This window comes from Leptodactylus fuscus, chromosome 3, assembly GCF_031893055.1.
Source record: "Leptodactylus fuscus isolate aLepFus1 chromosome 3, aLepFus1.hap2, whole genome shotgun sequence".
NCBI lineage: Eukaryota > Metazoa > Chordata > Amphibia > Anura > Leptodactylidae > Leptodactylus > Leptodactylus fuscus.
In genome coordinates this window covers 58,645,036-58,670,566 of record NC_134267.1, presented here as the reverse complement: position 1 = coordinate 58,670,566, position 25,531 = coordinate 58,645,036, and the positions used below count along the sequence as shown (strand labels likewise).

Genomic DNA, 25,531 nt, shown 5'->3' with positions numbered 1-25,531 from the left:
TGTGCTCCATGGTTTAAAGCATCAATTCAGAGGACCCCTTTAGTTGAATGTGTACAGCAAGGGGAACATTCAGAATTTTTCTCTTTTTTTTTTCTTTTAGGAGACAGGCGATAAAAAACAGTTATAAATTGCTACCTGGCTTTTGGTATCCATACAGGCCTGCCCAAAGTACAACTAGCAAATTGCCAAAAAGACCTGTAAGTATTTCAATTATAACAAATAAATAAATAAATAAAAAATAAATGTACGGTAATACATTCTCTTATCTTGATCAGTAAATGACCCATTTTAGGCCTTGATCCTTTCGTTTTCGGAGTTTTCAGATTTTTCACATGAACAGATTTAATAATTCAGTTTTAACTAAACAGGCAAGTAGTAGAATTTGAATTATTTTATACCATTATCTACCCCTGGGCAAACTTTTAAAAATTCTGGAAATATTTTAATTTTTTTTTAATCTCCTGAGGGCTTTCAGACAACTTTGCATTAAAGTGAGTGTGACTACAAGGCTTACACAAGCTAAGCGTCAGGAGCCACGGCATCTTCTAAGAATGAAAGTGCACAGCTGAACTGTCACTTCACTTTTTTGCTACTGTGTAGGGAGAAATTTGCTGGACATTTTTGTAATGTACCAGCTAAGTAAGGCTCGATTCACACCTACGCTCACTCTACGTTCGGGGATTCTGTCCCTGAATCTGCTTGAATAATGCAGAGAATAAAGTCCTGCTTCGCATTTTTCTGCAGGTAACTACCGAATTTTTCGGACTATAAGACGCACCCAGGTTTTAGAGGAGAAAAATAGGGAAAAAAAATTTTCAGGCAAAAAATGGTAAAATATTTAATATATGGGAGTTGTAGTTTTGGAACAGCTGCAAGGCCACATTGACAGGTGACCCTGCAGCTGTACGGGGATGTATAGGGCGTTTTTTTTGTGGGACCAGGTGTACTTTTTAGATATACCATTTTGGGAAATGTTTATTGCTTAGATCACCTTTTATTTAATTCAGAGGCAAAACAGAGAGAAAAACCCGGTGGTTTAGCACTTTTGATTTTGACGTTCACTGTACATAAAAATATTAGTAGACAGGGCATTTTCAGACACAGGGATACCTAGTGTGTATGTTTCACAGTAATGTTATACTTTTATATGTATTCTAGGGAAAGGAGGTGAACTTTTATTTATTTTATATTATATTTTTTTTAAGTGTTTTTTTTTTTTTTTTACTATTTTATTATCCCCCGCCTAGGGGGCTTGAACCTGCAATCATTTGATTGCAAGTCCCATAGACGGCAATACAAGTGTATTGCCGTCTATGGGAGATTCTATACATTACTATCGCGGAGGGTCATAGACCAGCCGCGATAGTAATATATATGTATGACAGGCCTGGGAGCCTTCATTAGGCTCCCGGCTGTCATCGGAACAGGTCGGCTCCTGCGGCCTCGCCGTGCAGGAGCCGGCCTGCATCACTAAAGGTATGGGGCCGGGACCTGTGGAGGAGGAGCGGATTTGCAGCATGGCCGCGCTACTGCCACCGCTGGTTTTCTTCAGCGGCAGGAGCGTGGCAATCTGCAGGCCCCGGCAGCTAAGACAGTCCCCGGCATCTGCTGTAATAGACCGGCGGATGCCGGGGAGTGTCTTAGCTGCCGGGGCCTGCAGATTGTCACGCTCCTGCCGCTGAAGAAAACCAGCGGTGGCAGTAGCGCGGCCATGCTGCAAACCCACTCCTCCACCCACATTCAGACTATAAGACGCACCCTCATTTTCCTCCGAAATTTGGGGGGAAAAAAGTGCGTCTTATAGTCCGAAAAATACGGTACTTTTTAAGCAGATTGGGTTTCTGTTTTTCAGGTTCCTAAGTGGACCCAAAGAATGGATACCCAAGCGCAGGTGTGAACATAGAGAAACCTATTGTACTTTCTTTTAGCAGAATACAGGCTCAGAAGTTCCCCCCATCAAGGCACTAACTAATGGCTGCTAGGAAGATCCGTCTCGTATTCACCGTGTATTTCCAGTATATATCTATAGATACAACGAAAAGAAATCCTAAGGTTTGAAATAGCTGTATCTCCTGTTTTATACCAAAGTGCCATTTGAACAGTCTCAGCTTTGATATCTTAGATGTAGCGCTATATGAATGTGATTTTTATAGGCAGCGGCTTTCTTATGATGCCAGAAGCACTTTTCTAGGTGGTATAAAACTGAAGATACAGCTACTTGAAAAGATTCTCCCGCTTGACATTTGTTATATCTTTATATACTAGCAATAGAGTGAATATTACGGAGGAGAATTTTTGAACCTGTTATTTGCTCCAAGAAAGTAAGTTAATAAAGTACATTATAAAATGCTCATCTTTTCATCCCTTTAGTTAAGGGAAAAAAAAAAAATAATAATAATCCCACCTAAATGTGACACGTATGTCAATTGCATAAAGCTTTTGCATCCTACTTATTGAGAGACAATAATAAACAATTTATGATTATTATTGTATATTCATTTTTATATTTGATCTAGGGAAAGGGGGGCGATTTGAACTTTTGTGAGTTGTTTTTTTTTTATAGTTTTAAAAACTTTGTTTTTTCTTTAACTTTTATTTTCAGATTGCCTAGAGACCTCGAAACCTAAGGGGTTTGATCGCTCATACTATACATTGCAGCACTAATATATTGCAGTATATAGGAAAATCTGCGCACTTCTATCACATGCTGCCGACAAAATGGCATCGCCCAGGTGCCATTGTCAAAATGGTGCCTCAGCTTTAGCACCGGGTCTCATGTGTGGCCGCCATATTTAAATACCAGACACACAGCGTACTATTACGGTGGATGACGGGAAGGGGTTAATTCTGGATAACTCCACAGGTCATGGCTATGTGATAAACACACAGACTTCTCACTGGTAACTAGCAGTGCACCTGCTATCATCACATGACCATGGACTGTGCATCACATAACCAGGTTAGATTTTATTCACTGATTAATTGATACAGAAAGTATATAGGAAAATTAGCTAATGTATTCTCTGCATCAATTCTTCACTGTTTTCCAGATTTCGGCTGGTGGTCATTGTATTCCGCTTCCTTTCAGTGGATAAAAATCAGTCTATGGTCATGTAATGGACACAAACGAGAACAGCTTGTTACAGTCACATCATAATAATCAAAATTCTGCCTGGCAACGAGCCGTGTACCTGTGTGTCCATCACATGACCATGGACTGATCTTTATCCACTAGGGCTAAGCAGAATGAATGACAAAGCAGAGATACAGAGGAGGATACAGTGAGGAATTGCTACAAACACTTATGGAAAATTGTACAACTTTCATTTCACAAACAATAACGCTTGCTGAAACTGGACACCCCTTTAAAAGGGAATGTGTCAATGGGAAAATTGGTACCGAACTAACAAAAGTGCCTTCTAGGTCTGCTTGTACACTTTCCAAAGATTTTCCTGCAGACTCATTTAAAGAATGCAAAGGGGAGGTAAGAGCAAAATATGTACATTAGATACAGTACCGTAATAATGAATGTAATAAGCATCTCTGTATATAATGCCAGCTAGTCTTATTTGGGTTTGCCCCCGCTGTAGTTGAAATGTTTTAGTCTGGAGCAATCTGAAGCCATTTTTCTAAACCATAAATTATGGCGCTCAGTATTTCAGTGGTAAGAGAAACACTATGTCATTTTCTTCCGTACAACAACTGCCATTATTTTGTTTAGTTCTAAAACAATTTTGTGTAATGTATTTTTGTGTTACAAATGGTTGCTCCCAATTCGGAGTGCATAATGCTCGGTGCAGCTCTGAGTGACATTTTATGTTTATCGCAGCCAAAAAGTATTTATCATAGATTCATCATTCATCATAGACTGCCATCATCAATTTAGAGCTGCACAAGAAGGCATGCAGAAGTAAAATGCAGGATTTACCGGGATGACATCTGTGGTCACTTCCTGTTTGCTGAACCTATAAATGATGACATGGGCTGAGACACCTGCCACACACAGTATTCTGCTTTCTGGGCACCAGGAGATCATCTGGATGGCATAAGGGTCTTCATCTACAATGTCTGTACTAGGTTTATCTTCTTTATTCCGAGATTTCTCAAATACTTTTGCTGTCTTGAGTTTATACAACATTTGCAATGTTACTAGGACAACAGAAACAGAAAACCATTAGCAACATATTCACACTACTACTCTAAACTGTAATTTACTGTAATCTGCAAATGTAGCATTGCTAAAATCTGGTAATGTGGCGATTATTTGTTATGGTTCTAGAACTCAAATTATTACATTAAAGGGGCTCTATCAGCAAAATGATGCTGTATGAGCCCCACATATGCGTGAATAGCCTTTAAAAAGGCTATCCAGGCACCACTAATCTTATTTTAAACCCCCCTCCCATTTTAAAATAAAACTATAAAAACATATATGTAAATCACACCTTAATATATATATATATATATATATATATATATATATATATATATATATATATATATATATATAAATATATATATATATATATGTATGTATAGGCTCTAGCTAATGGTATCATCACTAAAACTGTTCTGCAACTGGTGTATAGTGTATAAAATTATTAATAACGCTTACATTATTTCAAGTTGGATGCAAATGGCAATACGAAAAACAAATAAAAAACAAAAAACACCACCACTTACTTGCTGAAGCATCCCAAAATTTGATTGATCCATCCGCATGACTGAAAAGTACAAATACAGACATCTCATGAAACATCAGCATATACATAATGTAAAAAATAGACTAGATAAAGTTCACGCAGAACTGTTGATTGTACATAGACTAATGGTCCCAATGATTTTACAAGTGTGTTCTGCCACCTATTACGGTAGTTCTTTATTCAGAAAATCTGAAGGTCTAATGCAGACTTAAAAGGGAAAAAGAAATACTCAGGTTGATTTGGAATATTAAACCACCCAGAGATCATTATGGGCCAGGGGTTTAGTGTCCCATACTGGAATGTTGCCAAAAAAAACAAAACAAAACTTTATACCTACTTTAGAGCAGAGTCCAATGAGTCTCAGACTCACCTCATGTGCTCCTGCTGCCTGCGCTGTTCTTCAGTGAAGCCAAGGATGTACAACTTGGATTCACTTAAGAAATGCGCCAGCTCAGAGGGCACAACAGATAGGAGAGTACACAGCTATTTTAATGTTTAACACAGCTGCACATTGCATTATAACAAGGCGATTCTGGACACCTAAACCTATTGTCCATAAGGACCTTTGGGTGGTTCTGTGTCTCAAATTGCCCTGACAGATTCCCTTTAAGACAAATTTATGACCAACCAGATCAACCTTTCCAGGATATTGAATGTGCTGCAAGTTGACTGCTTAATCATACATTTTGGAGAACTTTGATGATGAACCCTGGTGTATTCGACACCAGTCTTCATATTGCCTGCACTGGCGGGGGTTGCGTCCCATATATGAAACGGTGTACGTCTAAGGAACATCTATTTCCAATCACGATTTGCATACTTGGTTTTGTGTATTGTGGCCTTAAAACTACCTTGCCAAAAATGTTAGTAAGGTTTCTCACATGGAGCCATTATGGAGAATCATTACACATAGATCCCAAATACTGCTCTCATAAAAATAAGATAATGTTCCCCTGCACAGGTTCACATTTTTCCTCGCCGATACTAGAACAAAAAAGATGGCATGCTCCTACATGTGCTGGGTTATAAAAAGTTATTCTGAGTCTTGCCTCACGGGAAGAACACAGTACCTCATGACGGCAGCACAAGGAGACTTTTAGTGCAGTAGGTGCACTATGTTGTGTGACTATGGATGTGTAATAGTTATATGCATGAGGATTAAAAAGGATACAGTCACCAGTTCAATAACACTTCTTACTGAGCTATAAGCACATTCAGATAGCTGGGGTTCACATGTATAAAGTGTTTTGTTTTCCTGCATCCGGATCTGTGCTTTCATTGCTGAGATATAAGCATTTTTCTGCATATGCTATTGAGCTGCCTGCGCTCATTGCACCAAAGAGCTGTGCCTTCCAGCGCATGACATGTACACTGCCAGGTCCTGTCCATAGCAGAGAGGTGTGAAGAGAGCAACGGTGATGCCCTCATTGCACCAGACAGCTCATATCATAAATAAAAAAAAATTAAAAAAAATCTCACCAATAGACGAAAAGATCAGGAAAAAACTAGGTTACTTTACATACAAATTTTCATAGAAAAGGAAAACCATTTATAAAAAAAATAAATCAACAATTAAAAGAAGGAAAAAAGATGCAAAAATAAAAGTTACTTTAAAACAAAAGCCCTATGTATCACCAAAAAAAAATTGCAAATATTACTTTCACCACCTCCAACAAGTCCAGTTCTTTCCATTATTTTATAGGTGCTGCTCCACTAGTTATGGAAAAATTGGAATTTTTTTCTCTAGCCCACCATTCCTAACCAATCAATGCTGTTAATTAGGTGCCTGGCATGTTACTTGGTCTCTGTACTATCAAGGGAGTGGCATCGGGCAGGAGCAGGCAAGGGGAGCTGTGACACTGGTTGCCTGCTATTTGAGCTCTGAATCACTCCCCCCTTCCTGACATTGCCCTTTTGGCATTACAGAGGTCAACACACCAGGCACCAAAACCAACCGCAATCATAGCTCAGAAATGGTAGGGATAGAGAGAAAATCCAAACTAAGCTGGAATCGGTGGAGTGGCACCAATTCACAGATTCCCTAAGAATTAGAATTGGTGCAACTTGTTGAAAGGTCCTCTTTAAATATCCCGAGTCTAGTGTTGTGGTTAATAGTTTTATTCATTTATCTTCTGTATTTTGAAACTTTACAACAAGCAAATTTAGACAGTAAAGACATAATAATTAACTCCTTATAGACTTCAACTTCATTTAACGCCATTTCCTTACAACAGTTAACATATATTTCCCAGAAATAGCTTTTGACTGGAGCATGTTCCTGTACACCAATGCATTTTTAAAAATGTAGCAGTAACCCGCCTTACAGCTGGTCCATTTTCCCCAAACGCTGCTCTTAAAATCATTGGTATGAAAGTTTAATGATCATTTGACCCAGATTTTAATTATGAACGACACTTGACAGCATGGTGTTCATTGAAGCAGTGGCCAGCTGAGATTTTTTTCTTTTAGTGCTCCATTCACAGAACACTTTATGCAGTCATACACATTCTGTACAAACGGATTGATTTATGTAACTTTTTAAATAAAATAACATTTTTGACATTTTGAAGGAGGGTACAGGGAAGGTGTAGTAAATACATTTTTTTTCCCCAAAGGACAGAAAACACACTTTGCATTTATTTCAATGATAGTTAAAACATTCTGAGCAACATCATGAAAACATCCAATTAAGCCTGTTACTGTCTTTGACTTTAGTGTGTAACTCCAATGTACCGTAATACCTTTTACATTGCCTTATATTGTCTGGAAATCTTATGGATATTACAATAAGAACAAAACAGACCCCAATATAATCCATTGGGGCACAGCACAGATCCATGACATAGCATGGCATGGTACATAAGGTCTAACTGAGTAACCATTGTCTCAGTTCCAATAACACATTGCTCTCTCTTTAAAGGAAATGGTATAACTTGTATTACCAAAGTAGAAACATATGCTGACTTCAACAAAGAGAACCTGGTTATTCTGTATTGCAGTTATCCGGTTAAAGGTTTCATAATCTCAGCTTGTCTGTTTATAGTTATTGAAACCTTTCTTGTTTATGTCTTAAATCAGCTCGCTACTTACTTCTGAAGAGACCCAAAAGTATAAGAGCAGTTTCAGTTCAGATGTGTTCCAAATCTGGCAAGGTTCACCCAACAAATACTCTCGTCAACAATGTGCTGATGCTGGTTCACAGTCAGTGACATGATACGTAATGTATGGGGTACCCTTGATGGTTGAAGGGGGAAGTGGAGGCGTGAGCAGGAGCAGGAATTGGGAAGTAAATAGGGTTACTCCAGGTTACTCCAGTAGGGAACAACATATAGAAGTATAAAGGCCTGCAACCTTTAATAACACAATACCGCCACCATACCACCATCTGAACAGCCTTTACCCTCACCTACTGACTATCGCCCTTCTCTCATAGATTGCAAACCCTTGTGGGGAGGGCCCTCAATCCCACTGTACCAGTTAGTCACTGTTAGGGCGCCCGGTCTCTGCTTTAGGCAATCCAGTTGGGTTTATGTCTTCTGCCCCGAGAAACTGGACAGGGGATGGAAACCCGGCAGTCAGTTTTCAAACCCATTCAAGTTATTTTTAACCGGACACAAAGTTGGACATGCAGGACTTTGTGTCCGGTTTAAAAAAAACCCCAAAAAAACCAAAACTGTTTCACGCGGACAGGTACAAAATGCTCACGGACATTCACTTTTCAAACGCATTCATTTGAATAGGTTTGAAAACTGACTGCTGGGTTTCCGTCCCCTGTCCAGTTTCTCGGGGCAGAAGATGAAAAGACAGCTGGATTGCCTAAAGCGCACACGGGCGCAGGTGTGAACCCGCCCTCAGTAGTGTACTTGTTTTGTGTACTGTATACAAACCCTATACAGCACCATGGAATTAACCACTTGAGTACCAGGCCAATTTGTGGTCCAGGACCAGACACATTTTAGGTTTTTTTTGTATGTGCGGTTCTGAGGGCTGTAACAATTTTATCGTTTGGATTATTCAACTAATTTCTGCATCTTTTTTCGGTTGAACATAGGGCTTTTTTTTAATGTTTTTATTTTTGCATGTATTTGAATTTTTTTTTTTTAGATCCGGGAAAATATAAACAAAATAGGAAGGAAATCATGTCTGGTTTTCACTTTTTTTTTTTTTTTTTTTAACTTTAATAACGCAAAGTGCTACTAAAAAACTTTATAAAATAGTTTTTCCTATCAGAGTAATTTTTATTCTGTATCGTGTCATCGGGGGTAGGGCAATAATCTTTAATAGTATTTTATTTCCGTATTTTTTTATTTTTTAAATGACTATTTACTTTTATTTTTTAACTTTTCTATTTTTTTTTTTTTTTTTACATTGTGTCCCCATAAGGTCATAATAGACCTTTGGAGACATCTGATCGCTTTTTTTGTTGTATTGGAGACTGATTTACCTACAACTAGGGCTGGTACATTTAGCTCCAGTTGCAGGAGGAATACAGCCTCCTGCATGCTAATATACACCTTAATAGAAATGATCTGGGTCTTGTAGGACCCACCAGCTCTTGTAAGACACCGGCACCGGCGGATCACGTGACCGCCAAGGTCAGAGGGCAGCCGCAACATGTCGGCGCCGATAGCTGTGTATACAGCGCTAACTGAGAACTGTGTACACAGCGATGGAGAAGGCAGTGAAGGTAATAAACCTTCCTTACCTTCTCTCTGGGAGCTCCGGCTGATGTTACATCCGGCTCCCAGTTTCAGCACCGGTACGTCCTTGCAGAACAAGGCAGCCAGCTTCCAGACGTAAAAACCCAATGGGTGCTCCGGAAGTAGTTAATGGTGCTCTATAAATAAAGAAATAATAATAATATTAATAACAATAATAGTTAGTCTAGAGTGCGCTCTCTTTCTAGTTTTATTGTATAGAGACCTGGGAGAATTCAAGGCCAAACCAGGAGTGTAGTCTGCATATCGCAAGAACTTTTCACAGGATCTGCACGCCAATATAAATCTGAGCCCTTTCAGCATCCATATACTTCTGTATATAAACCTGAGAAGGGAATGTTCTTTTAAATATGCCAACTCTTCCCTAAATAAATTCAATACATTATTTCTACATGATACCGACAGCCATGATAGGTTGCAATAGACATAACTACTCGGTATCCATGTATCAACACAAAGCACAAACCTCTATCAAATGAGTATTGCACAATCATGTTTTTTGTCAATGCTGGTTATGTCATACATCTAATCTCGGGATATACTGAGACAAGAAGAAAAGGTAAAGAATGAAGTGTGTGTCATGTCATATACCTGGGCACTAACTTTACCAGGGCAGAGATTTCAATAATGTGTCTCACCACGCAAAGATCCTTGAGACACGAAGTATAATTTGAAAATTCCATTTGCTGAAAACACTAAATAATAACGAATGTTTTATTCCAAATTGACAGGGCAATATAAAGTAATGGCTACCATACAGCGATAGCAACTTACCCTGTGATTATTATTTCTGGGTAACTTTGAGTGCCAACACCCCAGTTACCACCACTGATGGGCCATTCCTAAAATAAAAAGAGCAGAATTATGAACAAAATGGAAGAAGACATAAGTGCATAGTGTATATGAATGTCAGATGTACTCACCTTTTTACTGTAACCTTGCCGTTTCTGCCTGTTTCCAACAAAATAAAGTGCAGGGATAAGGTCCTCAGGGCAGTCCGCAAAATACTCACAGCAAGTGACGGGAGACTCGTGTATGCTCAGAGGATAAGGGTTCTCAAATATAGGATATCTGACAGAAAAAAAATTTAGAAACAAAAAATGTTAAAGTGTAATTCAATTTTGGGGCAACTCTGATTTTCTGTCAGCACTTGTGACAGTAATAAATTCTGTAATCTACTTTATTAACAAATCTCTAGCTCATTTCTGTGAAAGCCTGGCCTGAAAGACTTTCCTTCTTGTCTATTGCAGCTGAATCCCGTACAATGCTTCTCGCTGGGGTGCAGGTGGACAGTGCCGTGGGTCATGCAGGGAAGCAGCGGCTGGGGAGGGGGTGACTTAGCACTTCAGAATAGATTTCTCTTAGGCATTTTAAAACTAAGAACAGATTTTGGTATCATATGAAAGATGGATTCTCACTGGGGCTGTAGGATAGAACTGTTCTATGTTTTGTTGTCTCATTGATATGCCACGTTTGATAACTAATAATAAGGTGGTACAGGCACGCATGATTTTCTCTGAAATTGACCAACATTTATTATCATTTCTTATTCTTCAGCATTATTGGTCTGCGGTTGAGGTTCATCAATGGACTATATATTTACATTATTGATTTTAAGCAACTGAGAGGTTGGGCATACACATTAGGTCCAGTTCACATCTGCGTTCAATATTCTGTTCGGGAGGTCTGCGTGGGAACCCCCCAAAACAAAATACTGAATGCATTAACAAGCAGTGAGCTTATGAAAGCACATGGACCCCATGCGGAGAGAAAAAAACTTCATAAACTACTTTCCTCTCCGAATGACTTATGTGGACACCGCACAGAAAACACACGGAACCCATTAAAGTATATGGGGTCCGTGTGCTTTCATTACTCACTGCTTGTCAGAGCATTTGGTATTACGTTCCGGGGGTCCCCAAGTGGACTCCCCAAACAGAATACGGAACGCAGAAGTGAACCAGGCCTTAGACAGCCAACGTCTGACAGTCATTTTGCCCACCCCCATTACACATGCATACTTGGCTCAGCTATGTATGTGTTCTGAATGTGTAAAGTTACTGTCACTCTCATCTGGCAGGATTTATTTGCTGGAAATAGACTCAGCAGTTAAAATCCAGCTACAATGTTGTGTTTCCATTGTGGTGTCCTGACATCTGCCATTGCTGGAGAGTCAGGACAAATTAGATGGTTGCCAGCCCGCCAAAATCATCTAATGTGTATGGCCATACCTACATAAGTCAGGCATGCAATAGGTGGAATACATACTCATGAAAGAGGCAATGTTGGCATTAAGTCTAATCTTACCCATTTTGTGCAAGATCTATGACTACTAAATCTTGTTCTAAAAGTACAACCACAGCGTAGGGCTCCTGGAAATCTGTGAAGATAAAAGAAGAAAATAGTAATTATAATAGTAACTAGAAATAAAAAGAAAAAAAACATTTTCTACTGGAATTCTAAACACTACAACGCTTAGGAGACACACATTCAGGATCTCAGTCAGAGCACAAAGTCTCTTGGTCTAGCACATGCAGCTTGTTGAGGCTTTATATTGTACTATAAATTCAATGATTTCAAAGGGAACTGCAAGATATGTATATTAATAATTTAATAATAACTAATAATTCAGAACAAAAGGTTTCCAAAAATGTCAATTGTCATTTTTTTTTTAAAGGAAACAGGAAGGGGAATGTGTAGGTAGTGAGGAATTGTATTATCCAGACTCTAAAGAACGGTACACATCATTCCTTCTGCAGTCATTGGAATAAGGATCCAGAAAGATGGATAAATTGACACAGGAAAATAACAGATTCCAATTTTTAATCATGTTCACATTGAAGAAGAAGTAAACTACTAACTCAAAACAGGAAGAGAACATTCAAAAGAGAAAAGTGATTTATCAGTAGTAATAATAATAATAATAACAACAATAATATTATACTGAAATGTTAAAACCAAATCAGAAAAGTTATGGGAACATACTTAAAATCTGCTATGGAGCATGATGGAAATGATCGATATTAAGAAGGCTCACAGCATAACACACAGTAAAAACAATTATCTTCTTTAACAGTAGATGGCGCTATTGTACTTTCTGTAGAAAATACTACGATTGCAAAGCAGGTACATAACCAAATACCAAGTGTAGTAATAGCTCGGGAATCACCAAATACTTTCATATGAGTTTATATAGTTATTAAATGATTATTAGCTAATTCTTAATAGCAAACTCTATGGTTAAATATGTGTGGTGTATAGAGGATACACATCACTGCAATCCTCATTTATAATCTACAACTTGTATTCCCAAAACCCTGAATCAATGTATATAGCACATATATACAGCACATGTATACATACATATACACATACATACATACATACATACATACATACATGATGTGGCCAAAAAGTTTGTGGACCACAACACCTACAATACCTGAGATTGCTAGGCATCCCAATCTAAGGCCTGGTTCACATCTGTGTTTGGTGTATTCTGGTGTATATCCCCAAACAGAATACCAAATGCACTGACAAACAGCGAGCTTATGAAAGCACACAGACCCCATATTCTTTAATGGGGTCCGTGTTTTCCGCACAGTGTCCGCACAGAACATGTGGAGAGAAAAGTACTTCATGAACTACTTCCCTCTCCGCATGACTCAACACACGGACACCGTTATAGTCTATGGGGTCTGTGTGCTTTCATTGTTCACTGCTTGACAATACATTTGGTATTTCGTTCGGGGGTCCCCAAGCAGACTACCTGACCTGAATACCAAATGCAGGTGTGAACCAGGCCTACAAGTGAAGCTGAAGGCAGCAATCCCAAGTTTCACTCTTCCAGAAAGGCTTTCCACAAGATTTTGGAGTGTGTCTGTGAGAAATTGTATCCATTTAAACAAAATAACATTTGTGAGCTCACATACGGATGTTGGACAAGAAGGTTTGACTCTCAATCTATTCCAAAGGTGTTAATGGAGCTGAGGTATAAAGCTGCAAGTAGCACAGAGAGATCCTCCACAATAAAACCTCATACTACTATGTACTACGGCCTTGCTTTTTGCAGAGGAGCACAGTAATGTAGTAACTAAAAGGGGTCCCTCCCAAATTGTTGCCACTAAAGTTAGAAACATACAATTGTCAAAAATGCCTATGTGTGTTGTAACATTTATATTATTAGTCACTGGAGATAAGAGGCTTAGTCTAAGCCTTGAGAAACAGCCTTGTAACATTAAATGGGATGGCCCAAACTTTAATGTTATCCCCTATCCATGAGGGTCCAACTGGTGGGACTCCCACCAATCACAAGGACCTTCATGTGAATAGAGCAGCAGGATGTGCATGTACACTGCCAGTCCATCTAGTCTCCATTATCTAGGGACTGGGAGAAGCAGCAGTCACGTAGACCATGAATACAGTGGCAATGCGCTAGTTTGGGAATTCATTTACTACAGTATTTCCATATAGGATAGTCATGATGTAGATTATTCTGAAGAACACAGCTGCAAAGCCATCACAGTCAGCTCCCTACATCCGCAGCAATAATAACCATTATTGTAACTTTGTATAATGCTGTCATTGACCACCCACACTTGGGATGTATCTTACAAAAGCTTCAATCTGTAAAAGTCCTTTGCGAGTGTTTATTGTGATTTCTACTACTGAGAACATCATGTAACGAAACAGCAGCGAGAAGGTAATCCTACAAGAAAACTACATAAAACTAATATATATATATATATATATATATATATATATATATATATATATATATATATATATATAATGGAAGTAACCAAGAGGATAAAACCCAGATGTGGGTTACTGACACTTTGCTGTGATATATATTGTGAATTTTCTCTCTGTGAGCAGAATAAATACAATGGCCCAGCCCAATGCTCTTATTTTGCATACATTTTTTTTCTTCTTTACAATTATTTATTTTATTAAAAAGGGGGGAAATGTCTGATTTTCATTTTTTTTTTATAGCGCGACAAAGTGCGACTTAAAAAATTAATTTTTTCATTTTTTTTTCCAAATAGTTATCCCTCCCTGTGTCAGGCATTTTTATGGAGGTAACACTTATTGTTGTGTCGCCCAGAGTGGTTCTAGAACTATAAGGACATATGGGTTCCTCCTTGCAGGGTGAAGAGTGGACCGTCCAGAGCTTTATATTCAACTAGATGTCCAGAAGTGGTTAAAGAAGAGTAATACAAAAGATGGATGGACAGAGATGTGAATCCCTTCTTTCGGTGACGCAGTCTGGTCCTGGCTCTTCCCTGGCTTCATCGTCGTCTTTTTCCGGCGGTTCAAATCTGGCGCGTGCGCAGTAGCACTCCCTCCGGAGCGACTGCGCATGCTCAGCGCCATTTTTCTTAATGGCAGTGCGCACGCGGCAAATTTGATCCAATTGGATTTGCACACTAAGGTGTGATTTACATATATGTTTTTATAGTTTTATTTTAAAATGGGAGGGGAGTTTAAAATAAGATTAGCGGTGCCTGAATGGCTTTTTTAAAGGCTATTCACGCATATGTGGGGCTCATACAGCATAATTTTGCTGATAGAGCCCCTTTAATGTAATAATTTGAGTTCTAGAACCATAACAAATAATTGCCACATTACCAGACTTTAGCAATGCTACATTTGCAGATTACAGTAAATTACAGTTTATAGTTTTCTGTTTTTGTTGTCCTAGTAACATTGCAAATGTTGTATAAACTCAAGACAGCAAAAGTATTTGAGAAATCTCGGAATAAAAAAAGATAAACCTAGTACAGACATTGTAGATGAAGACCCTTATGCCACTGTGCACACTCAGGCGTCATTTTTCTCAATGGCAGTGTGCATGCGCTGGATTTGAACCAATCGGATTTGAACGTCAGAAGATGATGTCGGATCGTGCACGACCGCCCAGCGTGCACGATAAGGTATGATTTACATATATGTTTTTATAGTTTTATTTTAAAATGGGAGGGGGTTTAAAATAACATTAGCGGTGCTTGAATAGCCTTTTTAAAGGCTATTCACGCATATGTGGGGCTCATACAGCAAAATGTTGCTGATAAAGCCCCTTTAAAGAATACGCCACCGATTTAAATGGCCGAAGACTCTGCTACAGTATCATGAAGTAAGTGAATGTACAATACAATGCCACTTAGCAAATCTTCGATAGTACTCTACAGGTGTTGAAATAAGAAGTGTTGGAATCATGGATCTGCATTTTATAGCTTTATCTGTGACCTGTGCTATATAACACTAGTTCTGGACACATGCCTAAAAACAGATGGAAAAAAAAAAAAGATTTTTAATTTTTTTTGAAAGAATGACTTTTTATTCATGGATCAAATCAAGTTCATTGTCTTTTTTGGTCCCCTAGGAAAGCTGTAGTCATTTGATCGTTATTGCAAAGCAATATTACAGCTGTGGCTAAACAGTTTGAGACTGAAAACTTTTTTTTTTTTTTCAGATTTTATAGTCATAAGTTTCTATGATATACTACAATTAGAAATATTTAATATGTTTTTAAGCTTTTAGTAAATACACCAGGCTTATAGAAAGACTTACTATTTAGTGCTGACCCTAAGGGGGCTATCATACATACGCCCAGTGTCCGGTTTGTGCTTTTCGCCAGGTTTCCGACTTCAGCACCGGTGAAACTGGACAGGGGACGTAAACCCGGCGGTCAGTTTTAAAACCAGTTCACTTGAATGGGTTTGTAAAGGTGACTGCCCGCGCCCGCCTGCTGCCTCTACGCGGGGAAATGGGGTTTTTTTTTTTTTTTTAGCTGGACACAAAGTCAGACATGCAGGACTTTGTTTCTGGTTAAAGAAATGGACTTCTGCAATTCTCACTGGCATGCTGGATATCAGCTTGTAGGCCAATACCTGACTGATGGCAACCTTGTCTAAAAGTCAGTGCTTGAAGTTTATCACAATTTCCATTTTTAGTTTGTCCACCTTTTTGAAGAACGGTCCCAGGTTCTTCATTGGATTGAGACCTTGGGAATTCCCTGGCCATGTACCCAACATTTTCATTTTTTTTTTTCCATAGAGCCACGTATCACTTTTCAATTGGGACACGGTGCTCCATTAATGCTAGAAAAAAGCATTTTCTTACCACCAAATTTGGTTGAAAAAAGTTGCCCATGCATGATTTTTAGATTCTATTCATTATTTATGGCAGTGCTTTAAAACAAAATTGTAAGTGACTCATGTTATTGCACATTTTTTTCATCGCCATATAGTCATTCTTCCAGATGTCTCAATCTGCAGCGGCTTCAACAGAGAAAATAACTTACTGTCAGTCTCCCTTTTGCTGGGAGAGAAGTGGCTTCTGGAAGGGAGGACTGTCAAAAAGAAGAAAAGCTGAATGCCACTATGAGTTCTTTGTCATGCCAACTGTAAATAAATGATCCCGAGACCGTTCAGGTTTGGGGTTGCTTTTCGTCCAAAGGAGTGGGCTCAATCACAATTTTGCCCAAGAACACTGGAATGAATAATGGCATCTAAACATCCATCAGGAGCAACTTTTTCCAATCATACAGGAGCAATTTGGTGATGGTATGGAGCCACATGTCACAAGTCAAAAGTGGTAAATAAGTATTGAAATTATGGGTCTACAGCTAGGAAACTACCCAGCACTGCACTGGTTAAATTGAACAACATATTCACAGGATGCAACACTTGGATCTATTCACCAGGCCTTTGCATACAATCTGTATTGTCTCTCCAATCTATTTCATCTTGTTCTAAATTTATTTACACTGACTCTACTGGCAGGACAAAGAAATGTTGGCACCCAAGGCACAGGATGTGGAAGAGCTTTCATTATGTGACGGCTCAGCACATAAACATGGGATAATCACATAGCACGGTTAGTATTTAAGCTTCTGGGGGATCTTATGGGATTAAATGCATTTAACTATGACATGAAACGTAAATTGCGTGTTAGCAGGTTCAGATTTCCGACAAAAGAAAACACTAATCTTACTACTATTCCTATAATACCATTCAGTAGTGGACTTCTTACCTTCCCCATTTTTTTTAATTTTATTAAAATTACAATGGCAATAAAATGCATAAATAGGCTCTAGTGAGGACTGGGCCGTTTTCCCTAAAAAGTAAAAATCTATAATTTTTCTTAAGCTTATGGACGATTTTCGATTCCTACTTTGATAATGTAAAAAAAAAAGATACATCGCTCATTTTCATAGTAAAATATAATAAAGGTTAAATATATATATGGTATAACTTATCATGCAGATCTGGTGAACAAACACTGACAAGTCATTTCTTGTCAAAGAAAAACAACAACAACAACAAAAAAAAAAACACAACTCATCCCCTTCCCCCCAAAAAAAATGTACAACTAGTCTCAAAGAATAAAGTTATTGATAAAAAAAAAAAAAGGTTATGAATTTTGGAAAGCAATGAGAGAATCTAAGAAAAGTCGCTTTTGAGTAGGAGTGTATTTGTTATACATTTTTGTAGTGTACTTTATTCACCTATTTTAGTCTCTTAGTTTTAGCAAACAGGCTTTAAATTTCTCCCTAGCAACTGTCCTGAGAATCGCCAGGAAGAATCATTTGACAATTGGGCAGATTTATAAAAACTACGTTAGGGCGGGTTCACACCAGTGCCCGGTCTTCACTTTGCAGGTTTCCGTCTTCTGCCTGAGAAACTGGACAGGAGACGGAAACCTGGCGGTCAGTTTTCAAATCTATTCGCTTGAATGGGTTTGCAAAGTGTCCGTGCATGAGCGTCTTCTGCCTCTCTGCAGCAAAACCTTTTTTTTTTTTTTTTTTTTTTTTTTTTTTAGCTAGACACAAAGTTGGACATGCAGGACTTTGTGTCCGGTTAAAAAAAAAAACAAAAAAAAAAACGGTTTCGCCGCGGAGACCAGAAGACGCTCACGGGCGAACACTGACTGCCGGTTTCCTTCTCCTGTCCAGTTTCTCAGGCAGAAAACGGAAACCCACAAAGAGGAGACCGGGCACAAGGTGTGAACCCGCCCTAACAGATAAATTGTGTTAGTTGTCTACCAATTATAACGCATCTTTCATCTCTTATAGTGCTTTGAAAAATGAAAGCTGTGCTGTGATTGCTTACTATGGGAAATTAAGACAACTAGGCTTTCCTTTAACTTCTTAATAGTCAAATAAAAATTGCAAAAAACCCCTTTTCTTTGCAGATTTTGAATTTAGAGCTCAAATAAACATTGCTGGCGAGTAACTCCGATGCCTTATGTGTACTTTAACCCTTCAGTGAACTAATACATTATAGCCTTAACCTAGTAACTAGAGATGAGCGAACACTGTTCGGATCAGCCGATCCGAACAGCACCTACCCCTAGAAATGAATGGGTGCGTACTGTTCGGATCGGCTGATCCGAACAGTGTTCGCTCATCTCTACTAGTAACGTTTTATCCCACTCTCCATCCCGCTTTCATATCACTTTACATTTTATTTCAGCATAGCGATACAAGACCTTGTATTTTCTGTGTACATATGACTTTTTGTTCACTTTTTAATACTTTTCGTTTTTGAGAGGAGAGATGAACTGAAAACATTGATTCTGGCAAGTGAATTGTAAGATTTATGGCGTTTGTCATACAAAATATTTTTACTTTTTTTCCCTGTAAATAGACATACACCATGCTCTACGCTGACTGAAGCATCTAAAGGGTTAAATCGCAAGTATGGTTTCTGATTGATAATGGAGGGGGGTGATATCATGAACAAAAGTCCATGCTATCCCCTCCACTGACAGGAGAATAAAAAAAAAAAACAAAACATAAAACCTTCACTCCCTGTACACTGTCAGCTGCACGAGCTCTCCTGCACAATAGTTAAAATCAAGAGAGTATATACAGCTCCGTTTTAACCAGTGATATCTCAAAATCTAGATGAGCTATAGACAAGACAAAAATCAAAGCTCTACCATGCATGGCTCAGGAATTAGAGCAATTTAAAGTGACTGCTAATTTCCTCCATTATGGCTGCAGCACACTTTACATTAGTCGATGTGGCAGTGGGAGTGTACAATAAAGAGCAGCTTGCCCCTTCTCCTATCCCTTATAACTACTACTGGCTTATTTGCCATTACTTTTGCCAGGAGTAACTATACAATAGCACACAAATAGCTGGGAAAAGCTAAAGTGAGCATTATATAGGAGATCCAGGAAAACTGTACTGCAAATACAGGGAAAATAAATGCAGGCATGATGCAGCTAAAAAGAAAATTCCTTACACATGAAAAGAGCAATCTATGAGCAGAGTCAGGAAAGATACTTGTTGTTTGTGAGCATCATCCAATATGTAAACACAAGCAGCCAGAAGTACATACATGTACATAGAAAACTCTTCTTACATTGTATGCCATGGGATGCGCACAATGTTCAGTCCATTGTCCAGAGAAAGCAGATTACAGATGTGTAGAGGTTGTGAGAAAAACACCCCCTCACCTCTGCATTCACTGTGTGAAGACTCCTTCCACTCACTGTGAAAACATCTTGCTTTTTTTTAATGGTATCTACGGACAGCACTTTCCTAGTAATAGGGAGTTAACTAAAAATTAGCTAGAGGGGTTCACCTAGTGGCAGGAACTTAAAATTTGGTTTCTGCATAAAAAAAACTTCTCTAAAGTGCATTACGTTTTAGTCCTGAGTCATCAGTTTTATTCATTGAGATTAAATTGTCTGAAAAGTTAGTGATCATTTAAGACAGTTTATCAGTATGTACACATGTAGCAGTTGCCAAAGAGGCGGGCTTCAAATGGCTGTATTTTGGCCTTTATAACACCTAGAAGAGAAAGATTCTCCATTTTTATATGCCATCAAGATCACAGTTCTTGGAACAAAATATGTATATATAACACTGGTTAAAAGACATTGTCTGGAAGGTGAGCTTTGTGTAGAATAACTCATGCTGCATATACAATCATATTACATCAAACATGTTCCTACACAAAAGTAACAGGACTTACCTGCCAGACTTCTCACAGTCTCATGCAAGATAATAAATTTGGTTCCATAATTGTTTAACAACAATAAATGCTGTGCAAGATATATAAATTGTTCTTGTGCACACTGAGTCAGAGTTCTTTCACATGTAGCTTAGCAAATCTCTTCCTTTGAGTTCCCCCTGTTCTCTATACAGTACAAGGGAGTGGGCATTTATCAGTCGTCTTGTGCTTATTTTTTTAAAAAAATCTTTTTTTTAAAAAAAAAAAGTTTTATGCTGTGCGCGCATGATTTATCACGCATTTCACAATGTATTTATTACGTGCATTTTTTTATTTATTTAAATAAAAAAGGAAGAGGGTAACCGCAGTTCAGTACACAGGCAGCGTAAGAAAACCTATAATATCTGAAAGTTGTGGCATTGACTTCAATGGGAGGCTTTTTTTTCAGCGCTGAAATTCCACACCAAATTCCTCACCCTTTTCCTCCGTGTGAATGACCCTTATACCCATGGCACTTGTCTTATTCTGCATAACCTTTGCCTCTTCAGTCCAATTCTGATTCCAGATCAAAACATTTTACTGATAGATAGTGTAGTCTGTAGATTTGCACCAGGAAGTTTAAATTAAATTTTTTCACTCACCATTTGGATACGGAGTTTCACAAAGGGTAAGAAAATCCACAATTTGATAATCCATTTCTAGAACTGCTGTGCTTTTTCCATGCATAACTGTTAAGCAAGGTCTTCTTCCCGCTGTGTCATAGGCCAGACCACCCGAGAGGATAATAAAAGGCTCCCTAAAACAAAAAGCACAATATAATGAACTGTAACAAAGGGCAATTCTAATTTATATACTACCACAGGAAAAATGTCATTATGCAGCATAACTTCACATTCATTTTGTAAACTAAACACATATTCTAGGAAGGTTGACCTATTTTACAGCAAATGCACACACCGCCTCTAAATTCTCAACGCAATATCTTAGCATGTCCTCTTATCAACACCACAATCCGGAAAAAGTTTGTTTTTGTACCGAGTTAGCCAGTGGGTATGAAATATAAAAAACAAAAAACTTGGAAGTCTTCAGTAGTTGATAGAGATTTTACCTGGGATTTTATATTTTTATATTTTAGATTTTAAGAGGAAACTTCAAATCTAAGAAAGAGATAAGGATTTATGAATACAAGTTCATGACACGGTTTCAAACACTCCAGGAGGGGTTAAATCTGTCACATGGGTTTATGGCCCCATACAGAAATCACTGATCTGAAGCATGGGGAAACACTGCCTCTCTATGCTGCCCTCTATGGGAAGCTCCCTGAACATCATGCCCGACTTTCCAACAAGCCTATATTGCAATGATGCGGGGTTTTGCCAAGTCAGTATCATCCCAACTGCAGACGGCGCCGTTTCGATCTGATTGGATCTCATCAGCACAGTCTAGGGAGAACTGACTTGGCAGAGGTGAGAGACTTCTAGAGCAGATTATGGGGATATTGTCACTCCTTAGGGAGAGACCATAATGTAGGTGTTTGGAGTCTAGAAGTGGTGGGCAGCATACAGAGGCAATGTTTCCCTATTTACTTCCTGGGAAACACATTTGCATATAATTCCCATAATCCCCCACAGTGGAGCGAAATTGGTTTTATAAGACTCCACACACCTACATGGTGGTCTCTCCCTAAGGAGTGAGAATATCCCTAGAATCTGATCTGAAGCAGCCATAAAAGACCACTGTTTGAACTGTGGACAGGACCTTGGGAACTGACAATTGTTTACTTGCATGTACCAATAACATTGTATTCCTATGTGCCCCTTTATACATAAATATCCAGAAATAGTTTTCAAATATACCTGAGGAAGAAGCCGAGAGCTTGTAATCTGTCTTCATTATTAGTTAGCCATTAAAAAAGGTATCAACTACTGAAGACTTCAAAGTTTTTTGTTTTTTATGTTTCACACCACAACCTGGCACATTCCTAATGTGGTGCATGTATATATGTCTATAAAGCTTCATTCAGATCACAGATGTAAAGAACTGATGGAAAAATGGAAGGCCATTTACATAGAGATCAGAGTTTATGGAAAAAAAACCCCCCAAAAAACCCAAAACCAATCTGTATACCATCCTTACTGTATCAGTACAAAAAAACACAACGATCTGTTTTTTGAAACATTCTCTATGTAAACAGATGGTCATCTGTTTGTATCCATTAAATGGATCTGTTAAACCAATGCAAAAATGTGATCTGAACTGAAACTGAAGGAGACACTCGTTGAGGTCAAAACCTGACGCTTGAACTGTATTTTCATTGATCCATGCTAGTATATTGTGACTGTAATAAATGTACATGGAGATCAGACTACAGCACTGTAACATGTGAATGTGTGATAACAGGTCAGTTCTGTAGATCACCAATTCAGTTTTTACACGAAGTACAACATAATGACTATTTATAGGAACATTCTTTTTTTTTTGTATTTGTTAACCACATGAGGACCGCCGTACGTAAATTTACGGCCTCATGTGCTGGTACCTAAAGACCGGACTATTGCCGAAATACGTCCGGCCTTTAGGTACCTTTCTGGCGGGGGGAGGGGTGCAGGGGGGACAGGGGTTAGGTGTTACTAACACCTAACCCCTTCCTCCATAACGTCCAGTCGGAACTGAGTCCGACTGGACGTGTTAACCCTTTCGATCGCGCCGTCAAACATCACGGCGCGATCGAAAGGGATCCGCCGACAATTGAAAGTGATCGGCACCCCCCGCGGCGAGATCGGGGGGTGCCGATGTCAGTAAAAGGTAGTCTGGGGTCTGGCCAGTGACCCCAGACTACCGGAGCCCCCACATACCTGGTGATCCTGCCAGGCGGTGGAGGAAGTGAGCGATGTGTCTCACTTCCTCTGCAGCTTACAAGACACGAGCAGGCTCATGTCCTGCTCGTGTCCTGTCAGCTACTGTGTAGAATCAGCTGATGCTTTCATCAAAGCATCAACTGATTCAAGTGTCCTAAAGGGACACATGAAAAAGTAAAAAAAAAGTTTAAAAAAAAAAAAATAAAGTGTATGAAAAAAGTAATAAAGTTCTAAAGTCCAAAAATCCCTTTTTTCTATACAAAATGAATTATATAAAAAAAAGCACTAAAAATTAAAAAAAGCAATGCATATTTGGTATCGCCGCGTCCGTAACAACCTGTACAATAAAACTGAAATAATATTTAATGTACACGGTGAACGTCGGAAAAAAAAAACGGAAAAAACTCGCCGGAAGTAATGATTTTTTGCCATCTCATCCTACAAAATATGCTATAAAAAGTGACCAAAAAGTCATATTCACCCCACAACAGTACCAATAAAAAGCGCACATTTTCCCGCAAAAAATAAGCCCTTAACCAACACTGTCAACCGAAAAATAAAAATGTTACGCCTCTCAGAAGATGGCGATGCAAAAAACATTGATTTATGTCCCCATATGTGTTTTTGTTCTGCAGAATTAGTATCGCAAAAAAAAATAACATAAATGAGGTATCGCCGTAACCGTACCGACCCGCAGAATAAAGGACATATGTTACTTATGCTGTATGCTGCATGGCGAAAAATTTAAATTGTAAAACTCAATGCAGGATTGATTTTTTTTTTTTTAATCCAGCAAGAAAGAGTTAATAAAATGTATTCAGTATGTTGTAGGCACCCAAAGATGGTGTCATTACAAAATGCATCTCATCCTGCAAACAACAAGCCCTTATATGGCCATGTCACCAGAAAAATAAAGAAAATATAGCATCTAGCAATGTGAAGACAAAACCCCCCAAAAATCGCCAAATTATTAGAACACAACTGGCTGCGGCAGGTAGGGAATATATAAGCTGTGCGAGCGAATATCAGGGGACACCCCAGATTTACAGCTTATGAGCGAAAAAACACCAGAAGTGACCCCCAAAGTGACCCCCAGAGTGACTCCCCCAATCATAGGAGCTACTGGGACATAGTAGGGAATTTGGTGTCTGCAATGTTCTCTGCACAGTTTACATATTCCCTCTTCGCCATCCGCTGTGCAGTCACGTCTGGGATACTAATACTCACTACACCCCCTGAGAAATTCTTTGAGGGGTGCAGTTTTCAAAATGGGGTCACTCCTTTGGGGAATCCGCTTTTCTGGTACCTTACAAGCTCTACAAACATGACATCGCGTCCAGATACCAAACATCCAAATCTGTGCTCCAAAAGCCGTATAGCGCTCCTTCGCTTCTGCGCCCTGCTGTGCGCCCAAACTGCAGTTTATGCCACATGTATGACACTGGTGTACCCGTTATATCGGACGTAATGTCATATGTGGGTATAAACTGATATTAGGGCACAGCTGGATGCAAAAGGGAAGAAGGGATATTGGAGCACAGACGGTTTGGTTTTTGGATGCCATGACACTTTTGCAGAGCTGAAACGCTAGTAAAGTGGAATCCCCTGATATGAGACCTTATTTTGGAAACCACACTCCTGAAGGATTTATCCAGGGCTACAGAGAGCATTTTTAACCCCCAAGTGTTGCTATAACTTATTATCCATAAATGAATACGAAGCTGATTGTGAGAGGTGAAAATGACAATTTTTCCAGGAATCCGTCATTTCTGTGCGTAACATGTTGTGCCCGCCTTGTATCAGAGATGAACGCTCTGAAAGCTGTTGTGCCCGGGATACCCGCTTACCAGTTTTTGGAGTGTCTCTGCTGACATAAGTTGGGCACAACATATCGGGCACTAAAATGGCAAATCTCTGGAAAAATTTCATTTTTAACTTCTCATTATCAGCTGTGTTTTCATTTCTGGAAACTAAATAAATGCAACACTCAAGGGTTAAAAATGCTCGCTACGCCACTTGATAAATCCCATGAGTGGGGTAGTGTCCAAAATGGGGTGACATGTCTGCAGATTCCACTTTATTGGCAATTCAGGGGCTTTGCAAAAGTGGCATGACTTCCAAAAACCAAACTGTGCTCCAAAAACCAAAATAGCGCTCCTTCACTTCTGTGCCCGGCTGTGCCCAAACAGCCATTTATACCCACATATGGCATTAAGTACGTTATCCGGGGTACACCAGTGTCATACATGTGGGCATACACCGCTATTTGGGTACCCAGCAG

The 25,531-nt window shown here is 39.0% G+C and overlaps 1 protein-coding gene across 4 annotated transcripts in view; it reads right to left on the bottom strand.

The window, feature by feature from the left end:
* STXBP5 (syntaxin binding protein 5) overlaps window positions 1-25,531 on the bottom strand; it is a 338,787-nt gene that overhangs the window by 36,092 nt on the left and 277,164 nt on the right. For all 4 annotated transcript variants that reach the window (XM_075267641.1, XM_075267643.1, XM_075267642.1 and 1 more), the window contains exons 10-15: window positions 21,034-21,188; window positions 11,729-11,801; window positions 10,345-10,492; window positions 10,196-10,263; window positions 4,684-4,724; window positions 3,929-4,149 (exon numbers count right to left, since the gene is read on the bottom strand). In XM_075267641.1, coding sequence (XP_075123742.1) covers window positions 3,929-4,149; window positions 4,684-4,724; window positions 10,196-10,263; window positions 10,345-10,492; window positions 11,729-11,801; window positions 21,034-21,188 — 706 coding nt within the window. The remainder of the gene's footprint in view (window positions 1-3,928; window positions 4,150-4,683; window positions 4,725-10,195; window positions 10,264-10,344; window positions 10,493-11,728; window positions 11,802-21,033; window positions 21,189-25,531) is intronic.